The sequence below is a fragment of the Leptonotus elevatus genome, chromosome 12, assembly GCF_054856555.1.
Source record: "Leptonotus elevatus isolate MCC_2025b chromosome 12, RoL_Lele_1.0, whole genome shotgun sequence".
In the NCBI taxonomy this organism is placed as follows: domain Eukaryota; kingdom Metazoa; phylum Chordata; class Actinopteri; order Syngnathiformes; family Syngnathidae; genus Leptonotus; species Leptonotus elevatus.
Genome location: NC_141250.1, coordinates 2986492 through 2998084, shown reverse-complemented (window position 1 = coordinate 2998084; position 11593 = coordinate 2986492). Strand labels below are relative to the sequence as shown.

Sequence of the window (11593 nt, the reverse complement as noted above, 5' to 3'; positions counted from 1 at the left end):
CTGCCGTGTGTGTTGACAGCACACAAGGCGCATCCCGATATCGGTGCTCGGAAGGACCTCCGACTTGAAATCGAGGATATTCAACATGTTGGATTGTTTTGGCCCGACTTCGCTTTGTGTGCGGTGTGCCGCAAGGACAAACCACCGCTGCAGCCGGTTGACAGTGACGTGCAGCCAATCTGAAAGCGAGCCGGCGAGGAATCCGATGGGGAATCCAAAATCAAAACAGTCATGACGCAGCAGAAAGTCCGCGCTATCATACTCCTTTTTTAAATTTAATAATTTTTTTATACACGCACACACATACTACACAAATAAACGTGGTCTCCGGGTGGGACGCGAACCCGCGGTGCAAGCGATGCCTCGCCACCCAGAGGCCCATTTACACTCCTTTAAACAACGCCTTTTTTTTTATGCCGCGTTTTCGGCTGAAAACCAGGAAGTATTGCGACTGGTCCTGCATGTTTGTTGACTCATCTCGAGAGGTTTTGCGAGACTTTCCGTCACATTCATGAATTAACTCGGCTTGTGTGTGGTGTGTTGTGCAGTGTGGCTACACACCACATACGTTACGTTCAAAACTGTTACTCCCGTGATTTTTTCTCTTCGCGTGTGGTGTCTCTCAGAGTCTGAAAGTCGGCCGACAATTTCAAAATCTTGCCGTGTGAACCAGGGTTTAGTTGAGTATCTTTGACTGGCTTGCTAATGCATGCTGTTTAGAGAACAGGTGTGCCAATTAACATCTCTCTAGTAAGCATAAGAAGATATCCATCGACATTATTGGTCAAACATTTAGATTTATCAGTCAGTCCAGTCCCACCTGATTAACTTCTGAGTTGGTGCTGTTATGTGAGGTGGACATAGGCGGCGGAGCCAGGGAATGTTGGCGGGCAGAGAATGAGGACGGTGGCGGTTGAATGAGAGGGGGAGCGTGGCCAAAGGCATTCAGACCCCTCTGTTGCGACAACAACTGCTGATACGCCACCGGGTTAATGGGATGAGGGAAGCTGAATGAAGGGCTGGCATAGAAAGAAAAGGAAAAACACATTTTGGTCTCCACACAAAAAAGTCAGTGCTCAAAATGAGGGTGCTCTTGGAAGATGAGATGAGTCGAACCTTACCTGATTCTTCTACAGTTCTCTGTGTGATGTGTTGACGATTGCTTCCACATACCTGATTCCTCCAACTGAGAGGTGTCCATAGGAGCTGCTGGCAGCCGAACTTGAGCGGGAGTTGTTGATGTAGGCAACCAGGGAGTTGGGTGAGGTGCGAATCATGGTCTGCAGGTCAATGCTGGCATCTGATAGTGGAGAGATGGATAGCGCCCTCTTCCTGCTCAATCGGGGTGTCATCCGGGGACTGGAGAAACGCGAAACTACACAAACCAAAAAGTGTTTTTATTCTTAGCTGTATGCTTGCTAATTAACCAGAATATGGCGTCCAACAATTAATTGATTCAGTGAAAATTCGAGCCAATTTCCATGCAGGACCAATGGAGGACCATAACTGCCAAAATCAAAAAATAAATAAATTACTAAATCAACCAATCAATCAATCAATCAAAAAAAAAAGTGACATTAAAAAAAGATATAACAATATAATTAAAAAATTCAATACAAAAAATAAATATAAATGGTAATAAAAACATATATATATATATATATATATATAAATATATAAATAAATTTAAAAAAGTAAAAAAATAAAATAAAATAAAAAAATAGATTAAAAAAATAAAAATAAATACAAAAATAAGAAACAAGATTCAAAAAATACAAATAAACAAAAAAAATAATGTCATAATAAATACAAAAATACATATATAAATAGAATTATATATCAATCAATAAATAAAAACACTGCTCTCACATTTATTTATTTCAAGCTGTGCAGATGCTCTGTCAGGTCAAAATGTTATTAATGTTATTAATGGATTGGTCTCTGCTGTTGCAATCCTATATATTATATATTTATGTTTATATATATAATGAACCTCATTATATATTTATTTTTGTATTTATCTCGACAATTATTTTTTGAATCTTGTTTTTTTATATCCGTTTTTATTTTCACTTTTATTCACTTTTATTCATTTATTTATTTAGTCATTTATTAATTTTTAATGTTCCTTGTAATCCTCCTCTTCAACTAAATACATCAGAAGCCAACGTTTACCTTGAATAAAATAAATCTTATGTGCTATGATGGAGGTCACATCCATGCTAGGCTACAATATCTCTTGCATCTCTCACGTGCACAAGCAGCTCCCCTGTTTAACATTTGTATCCTCTTATGCATAATGAAAGCCCACCAATCATTCCCAGCGATTACCATGATAACAATCTTTCAGACCACTTCACTTGGGAAAGTTAAATGGAGGCAATTTATACAAATTGATCGCAGAATACCATTATAAAGAACAAGCCTGACTCAGACAGATCGGGCACATAGCCAGCTGTTGGATTTAGTTGTTATAGTATTTTTATCTCACACAGTAGGAAATAATGGGACTGCTTTCTCATAAACTTGAATAAAATGTTGTTTATTTTTCCATACACACTAATCGCTCCTCAGTCTTGCTCATTTATGTGCTTTAAAGGATTGAGGCATGACCCTCCCTCCACACACACTTTCCCAGAGACAAATCCCTTGTTTGGATCGACAGCTGCTGATTTATATAGTGAGAGGACAGAAAGCAGGACTACTTGTTTGAGCTCACATGTAATTAGGTCTTACAGCAGACATTATCAGAGGTGCGAGAGGCAGGAAGCTCTTAATGGCCATATCACAACTTACCTAAGTACATACAGCAACCTGACACACACACACTTTCTACACCTCAACTCCTGTCAATATGACTGAATAAGAGTTGCCGGTGGCTCTCACGACACTTGCAGCCAAATTAATCCTGGCACCATAACGACTGTGCCAGACCCATAGCCATAAACGAGGGGCTTACTCCCAAAACTATTATGTTTGGAAGTGGGTGTCGTAAAGTACAAACAGATGCACTTAGTTAAAAGACCTATGGAACCCATCAGTAGTTTGGGTGATAAAAGCAAAAACAAACAAACAAACCCCAAAACAAAAAAGACAAATAAAAGCAAAGACCCAGAAGTATTTTAAAAGCAAGAGTGCTCTTACATATGCCTCTTCACTAGAGTAAAGAAACAATTTAGTCTAATTTAATAAAGACATATAAAATGTGGCAAGTATTTTATTAGGAATCATGGACTACATTAACTCATTCACTGCCATTGACGGTTATAGACGTCAAAGATCCATTTTTACTGGGCTGGCGGTGAATGAGTTAATAACCCAAATATTGCCAATATTTGGGTTTTGAAAGGCCATGTAAACAGAGGCAAAACCCCCATTTTTTAGTCTACTTTTTACATTTATCCATTACATTTTAACATGAGTATGTATAATTTTTACTCGATACATTTTCAAAACAAGGTCGTTACTTGTTGTTTTTAAATGCATGAAAACGATTAAAATACACCACTTGGAAGTCAATACAGCACAGAAACACACTTTTGGAGCGAGGGGGAAACTGGCTACTCTATTAGTATGGTGAGTGATGTGAAAAGTGTCTTTTATTGACCATAAATAGTTAATAGAATAAATCATGTCTATTTGTGTAATAATCTCCATCTGTTTAGATCAGGATATTGTTAGATTAGGGCTCTTAATGATTAGATAGGTGACTTGAGCTAGGCATTTGTGGTTGCTGTGACTTATAAAGCAGGAAACAGGCTTCGCAGTCTGGCAGCCTGGTAACCTGGCGCCTGTATCGGTCCTCTTGGTACTTTGCCCAAATCAAAGTGCTCTCCCCCATCGTCAAACCACCGCTTGAAGCAATACACCAACTCTCAAGAAGTTGTAATGGCTCGAGTAAACAAGTCATGTGGCTTTCTTCAACCTTAACACATGAAAATACTTGTTTCTAAGATTAGGGTTGTACCCATGGATGTCATTGGTCAATAACTAATTTTACATGGAATAAATTGTCACTCCTTGGCAATGAGTGTTTTATAGGTGGCGCCAATAATTGAAAGGGTTAGCAGGTTCCGGCAGGGAGTAAGAAAACAGATGTGCAGGCCATGGCTGACTCACATGAAAAATTGCCCTGTGGGACTACAATGAGAGCCCGTTCTGATTGCGGAACCCCCATTTATGTAGAGTCATAATTACAGGCACATGCACACACACACACTGATATAGCACAGGAAAAAATAATATCACCAAGCAGAGTAAGTAAGGAGTGTTCATGCAGGAGTGTGTGCTTATTTAAGACTTTTTTTTTTTAAAGCAGAGATTTTAAAGCAAAGGAGGACCAAAACTGCCCAAATTAAATCTAAATAAATGACTAAAAGTGAAAATAAATTAAAAATTTTTTTTGTAAAAATGTAATACCAAAAAATCTATAAATGGAAATAAAAACAACTATATATATATATGTGTGTGTGTGGGGGGGGGGGGGGGGGGTGCACGTGCGTGTGTGTGTGTGTGGAACGTGTTTTGTGTAAGAGCTGTAGCCATAATGACTCATTTATAACTGAGACGTTGCTGAAAGTTTGCAGCAGAGCTCTATGTGGCCTTAAACAGTGCATAGTCTTTGGCGTGTCCCCCTTGACCTTGACATAGGTAAATAAAACCACATCTTCCCCCTCTGAGATGAACAGGACCTACTCTACATTAGAGCAACACCCCTGCTAGACTTCTTGAATTGATGCCAGCAGGACTCAAGGCCTCCACATCTCCAGCCAGCCAACTCTACGGGCTGCCAGAGGGGGTAAATGTATATTTTCCCTGGTAAATTTGACTAATACTAACACAGTGATTTTCTATTAGCAAAGGAACTTGCATTGATCCCTATATGAGCCCCCAGCGTCCAAGCCAAACACTGCTGTTGTGATTAATAGTGTGTTTATGCACACACTCACACCCATGTGCTCATGAACCAACATATAGTTAAGTGTTTGTGTATATAGTCGAAAAGTAAAAGCCCCTCCTCCCAATGATCTCAGCACCACATCAGTACACACAACTATCTCCCTCTCCCCAACTGCTGCATCAACAGTGAAATCTTTCTTTCCTCAGGATGGTGGACATTTACCTTGGCTGCTGCTTTTGTCATGGGAACCTCAACACATTTCTAAAAGCCAATCTAATATTTTTCTTCCAACCCAACCATTACACCCTTGATGGTAAATTTGATTCTGAATGCCTCTTTTTCTAAAATATATAAATTGTCTTTCATTTACCTTTATATAGATGGTCACATACCAGTGCTCTTGTTAATCATTATCTAATCATCAACGCCATCAGGCCCTTGACCCAGTGCTCTTTTAACTACAGTACAATATATTATACTGTGGTTTGCGTTAGTTCTGTTGTTTTTTTCTGTCATGGATTGGATTTAGTTTGGTTTTTGCTTGATGTTCACATGGGAGAAAATAATCTTGTACAGACAGAAACATTTCAAGACATGCGTGTGTCCAAAAGAAGACGCTGACGTTTAACAGCTGTAATGTATAATCCAAGTCTGGAGTGGCCCTGTAGAAAGCGTAGCAGAAGAATCAGCGAAGAAGACGATAGGCCAAGACTTTTGATGCTACGAGGCCGCCATATTACTCCTCCCAAGAAACGTTTCTCAGCATACGATCCTATACATTTACAGTATATATATATATATATATATATATATATATATATATATTAACCTACGAGCTGTACATGTCTAATCTGTACGTATACGTATCGTTTATACACTAGTCTGGAGGAATAAGATGGCCGCCCTGTTGCTTCAACGCCTTGCACGAGCGTGTATGGGCTAGATCAGTGAGACGAACACAGGTGAAGTGACAATGGCAGGTGATTCCACTACAACAACATCACGCAAAATATTTGTGCGCGTTTTGAAATCTTTCTACTCTGGAGCCCGGGTCCAAAAGTGATCGGATTCAAGCTCTGAAACGGCGCCGCCGTGTGGACGAACTGCCCAAACGGTAAGAAACTGGTGCGGACACATTGAAACGTGCTTTCGTGTGGACGGGGCCTTTGTCCTCATGTTTCTTAAGGCGGCCGTCCAGACGGAAGCAAAGCCGGCTTCGTTCCTAAAACAAATCTTATACACACAGAAGCATTTCAAGACTTGCGTGTCTCCAAAAGAAGACGCTGAAGACGTTTAACGGCTGTAATGTATATGCCAAGTCTGAAGTGGCGCTGTAGAGCAGCCACATGGAGTTAACGGAAAGCGTAGAAGAAGAATCAGCGAAGAAGACTGACACTTTTTTATAAAAAACTTTATTGCAATCTACAGAACAAAATGGCTTTGCATGTATCAAAACAAGATGAAAAAGACGAACACAGGAGAAGTGACAATGGCGGGTGATTCAAGTACAACACCGCTTGTTGAACGTGGGAATAAAGAAGCAAAATCTTTTGCTGCATAAGCAAGCTAAGGAGGCTGCGTGAAACAACGTCATCGAGTTGTGACCATTACGTCATCACCGGAGGAGTATCATGCATATGGTGACCAGACGGACGCGTACGGGCCACGTTTTGAAATCTTTCCACTCTAGAGCCCGGTTTCAAAAGTGATCGATTTCAAGCTCCGAAACCGCGCCATCGTGTGGACGAACGGCCTAAGCGGTAAGAAACCTGTGAGAATACATTTAAACTGGCTTTCGTGTGGACGGGACATTAGTCAGTCATGATCTGTGGTTTGATTGTTATCCTTGTGTGTCTCCCCGCGTCTCATCAAGCCTGATCATGTCCACCTGTATTTGCCTGCCCTTCATCATGTGTCAACCAATCAGTGCCCTCAGCCAATTGTGTCTTGCCTAGGTGTGTCTCGTTATGTCAATTAGTGTTTGTGTATTTTGTTTCCTGGTTGTCCTTGTCGAATCATTGTTGTTTATCATTTGGATTATGGTCTTTGTTGTTTTTGTGTCTGCCTGCCAGCGCCTTGTTTACCACCCCGTTTTGTTTGATTAAAACATCTTTAGACTTCACCTCTGCCTCCTCGCCCTGCTTCCCTGCACTTGGGTCCACAACCACCCGCCTAATCCTAGCAACAGTATATGCGTATATTGTGTGTATATTATACAGTATATACTGCACATCATATGTATTGCTAATCCAGCTGCATTAATTATAAATAATGATCTCTCCAGACTTGAAACTTTATACATTTTTTGTCTTTTATTCTTATTGTGCTTTTGCCACATAAATAAATAAACAAATGAATAGTTTTCCCCCCCCCGGCCCAGTCTCTATCTACACCAAACAGCAGAGTTCCAATGTGTAGTTCTAAGTAGTAATATCACCATTCACCACTAGATGACAGACATGGCTTACCAGATTGTATATTGCCATATATTACAATGTGAATAAGACCAATATTTTTTTTGCAGATTTCGAATGACATACAGGACAAACATAATACCTAAATAATTAAAAATGTGAGCTGTTTTTTGTGGAATAATGCACAAAATGAGTTCCTTCACTGTTCAATTGCTGTTCAGCAGTTTTGTACCGTTCTTAAATGGCAATTGTTATGCACGATTTTCTTTGCACAAAATAAAATCATCTGGATTCAGATACATTTTTTACTTTTTCTACTTAAAATATGTTTCTGGATCTGATTTTGTAGTGTGCACCCACAGGTGAAATAACTATTATCATTTTAAATTGATGAACTTAAATTGTGTTTTGAATTGACAGTATTTCCTCAACTGGTTGCACACAATAAAATCATCATATATATATATAAGCGTGGTGTTATGTGGCTCCCCAGTAGCCTTGCTGAAAGATTGTGGCCGCCTCCATTATTAATGCTACCCATCCCTGGTCTACAACCATGTAAACCATACAATTTTGCTTCTCGAACAAGCCATACAGAGAACAATGTGAGAGAGTTCAATCAAAGGTTTAGAAAAGTACTTTCTCTTACGTAAACCAGCAGTATGCGTAAGTTGCTGATGAGCCATACTTTGGGGTCACCGAGGTCTTGTACTTTTTGCGGTGGGTCTACTGAATATTACTGCAGATGTAAAGTATTTTTTTTTGCTATGTTTTTATCTCTGTTGCCGTCCAACGCAAACATCGTCTGATGAAGCACATATTTACCACCTCAGCCTCTCCTCGTCTTATCTTACCCTGGCAGTAAATAAGGTATTTGATTGAGACTGTGGCTGCCAGTGCAGGCCATTAGATGGCTGCCTGGTTCTATATGGGCCCTGTGTACTCTCAAGGCCGCAAGGCAAAGGCCTCCACACAAATATAAGGCCAAATCTTGACCACATGATCACCACTCACATGATGGAACACAAAATAAAAGTCATTGGGATGGTGACAGTCAGTGTGGGCACCACATTGGAGCGAGTAGTGGGGTTTGGAGGTATTAGAGTAAATAGTCTGTTCAAACAAGTGCACATAGACAGCACAGCGGTGGTCACTGAGGTGGTTGGAGGAAGAAAATAACACCTCTTATTAATTTTTTAGCTATTCTTGACTCTCTTTGCAGTTATTAACTCACTCCCAGCCATTTTCAGTGAAGCAACCCTCTTCGCTCCCAGCTGGTTTACTGGATTTTGACTGATTTTGCAAAGTCCACACAATATTCTGTTCTATTGCTATAAAACATGGAACCTACGAAAAGACTTGAGTCTCTTCTTTCATCAGGAAAAAAAAGGATGTTTGTATCTGTTTCCGTTTTGCAGCAATTAGCATTAGGATGTAGCTAAGTTTTATCATTATTCACAGAGCTGTTGAAAACACTGGCAAAAAGAGCTTGTTGCAACATGGCCCTAGCTGATCTCTTATACTCTGCTGCCACCTGCTGCCGTTATTTGTAGTAACTACCATTGCTTTAAGCCACCTCTTCATGTCAGAAGCTGTATCAAAGCCTTGTGTATGCTCTAGCATAAAAAAACACATAAATAACAAATAAATACGTTTTTTGGAAGTGAAGGACAAAATATTCTATGTATTAATACGTTTTTGGGTCTGAATGAGTTAACTCATTAACCCCACCTGAAAGTAAATTGTTCTTACCGTCAACTGGATTAATGTAATCTGGCAAATGAGCTGCCGCCGCTGCTGCTGCTGCTGCCGCCGCCGCCGCACTGCTCTGAATCAAGAGGTCGCCATATGGGTTTCGGTGGCTGGCACTGGCCATCAGATGGTAGTATTCTGTGGGGTTGGCCCCTGGTGGTGGTGGAGGGAGCGTGAATAGCGTTCGGTCTTTTAAGTGTTCGTGGGTAGCTGAGAACGGAGAAATGGGAAGCACAAAATCAAGGTTGGGTTGAAACATCAATATTAAATCTCTGTAAAAACAGTAAAAAGAAGCAGTTCCATCATTACAGAGGATTGATTTTTTATCAGTAATTTTAATCATCAAAGGAAAATTAAATTGTGTCTTCTGTATTTTTTTTCATGTATTTCAACACGCAAAGAACATATTTACATACATGCAGTCAAGGGAGACGTCACAGTGATGGGCCAGCAAAAGGTGTGTATCTTTCCTTTTTTAGTTTTGACATAATTTTGCTGTTGTTGAGTACATTATAATGAGAATACGTAATATCCGCTGTCTGTCTCCCATCTCAACCCCACCAGTCTTAGTGTGTTTGAGGTTTCTTCCTTTTCCTTGCCTCCATCCCCGAGTGCTTGCCTGTTGGTTTCCTTATACAAATCGATAGTGAAAATGTATCTGCCTTCTTCTTAAATGATTTGTTCATACTTAAATGTTTAAGATCAAAAAAAGTAAATATTAGATCAAGATAACCCAAGTAGACATAAAATGCACAATTTAAATTAATTTTATTTATTAAGGAAACAAAACCATTCAAAGCACCTGCCTCTGACTGGAACAATACTTTGACCCTAAACCTAGTAACTGGTGGTTGGGCCACCTTCAGCAGCAACAACTGACATTTTCTATAACTGGCAGTGAGTCTTTCACACGTCTGCCGACATTTTGCCTATTCTTCGGATAGTTTTCAAACATTGAATGGCCTTTTTAAGGTAATTTCAATTATAAGTCTGGATGACAAGGCCACTCAAAACGCACCCCAATTATTATTATTATGTTTAAAGCCATTTCGAAGTTGGCAAGAGTTTACAGGATCTTGTTTATGAAAAATCCTGCGGATTCTCAACCTAAACTTGAACTCATAATGACTAAGAGGGTATGAAATTACTTGCAAAATTGACAAAAGGGAATTGTTAGCTTTATACTGATACCCCGACCAATACCGTATGTTGGGGGTTCCCCATGTGCATATCTACGACAACCGCAAGGTAATAAGCGATTGTTTTTACTATAATTTGAGACCAAAGAATGAAGCTAACTATCTTGAACTTGGGTGTTAAGATGGACAGTGATTTTAAATTGGACCAGCAAATTGGTGCTGTTGTCAAATCCAGCTTTTTTCATCTTGGGCAACTTGCCAAGTTTAAGACTCCTTTCTTAGCAGCACTGAAGTAAGTAAATAAGTGTTATTGGTATAGCACTTTTCACATACACAGGTTACAAATTGCTTTACAGGGTTTAAAAACATGACATAAAACAAAAAATACAAGAGGGGAAAACAATGTCAGCACATTTATGGAACTAAAATGCATTTTTAAACAAGTAAGTTTTTACGTAATTGTTTTTTGAAAGTATCCACTGGAGTCAGCCAGTCCGACTCCAGTTGGTCCAAAACGCTGCTGCTCGTCTCCTAACTGGTGCTCATAAAAGGGAGCACATTACCCCTATTTTAGTCTCTCTTCACTGGCTTCCTTTGCAATTTAGAGTTATTTTAAAAATTCTTCAATTCGTCTTCAAATTTCTAAATGGTCTTGCCCCACCATACCTCTCTGAGCCCTTCCACTAATACGCAACTGCCCGGCGCCTCAGGTCAGCGGACCAGACACGACTGGAGGCGCTGAGGACTAAGTGAAGCATTCCCCTCTGAGCCTTTTTAGTCCCATTTTTTGAAATGCAAATTTGAAAATGTTGGCCTACTTAAACAATTTTGCGTTGTATCTCAGAATCTAACCTAATCTAATGTGATTTCCCACTCATTTCATAGTGGGTCACATATATGAGGAGTGTGGGTCTTAACCTGTTCAACGCGTCAATTGCCTTGAAATAACATCTGTTGCGAATTGATGCCTGCATTCCTTTTTCTCGCATTTCCTGTCACACCCCACTGGTGATAAGTTTCAGACTTAAAATCAATCTGCACTTATTTTTCTATAATAGGTCTATGCAGTGCATAAGCTGTCTGTCCACCAACCTCTAACAGTAGTAATCTAGTTATACAGCATGACTCTTGGCTTTGAATTGTTTGCATATGACCATATCAACAAACACAGCAGAATGATAATTTGAATGAATGGTAGAAGCTACAGTACTGCAAAACATTCATTGTTCATCAATAATAATTAAAAACAAAGTTTTCACTTTTTTCCAACTTGTTTTTATGTTGACCCAAAGCCTATCAGTGCGGAAACATATTCGATCTGTGAATTACAATAAGCCGCAGGTTACATCTGTGGTTTCCTTGGCTCCTCACAACTAATAAACACAGAC

At 39.7% G+C, this 11593-nt stretch overlaps 1 protein-coding gene across 1 annotated transcript in view; it reads right to left on the bottom strand.

The window, feature by feature from the left end:
- Positions 1-11593, bottom strand: part of gli2a (GLI family zinc finger 2a) — a 91384-nt gene that overhangs the window by 16098 nt on the left and 63693 nt on the right. Inside the window, exons 5-7 of the mRNA XM_086090536.1 lie at positions 9067-9276; positions 1174-1375; positions 821-1019 (exon numbers count right to left, since the gene is read on the bottom strand). Coding sequence (XP_085946662.1) covers positions 821-1019; positions 1174-1375; positions 9067-9276 — 611 coding nt within the window. The remainder of the gene's footprint in view (positions 1-820; positions 1020-1173; positions 1376-9066; positions 9277-11593) is intronic.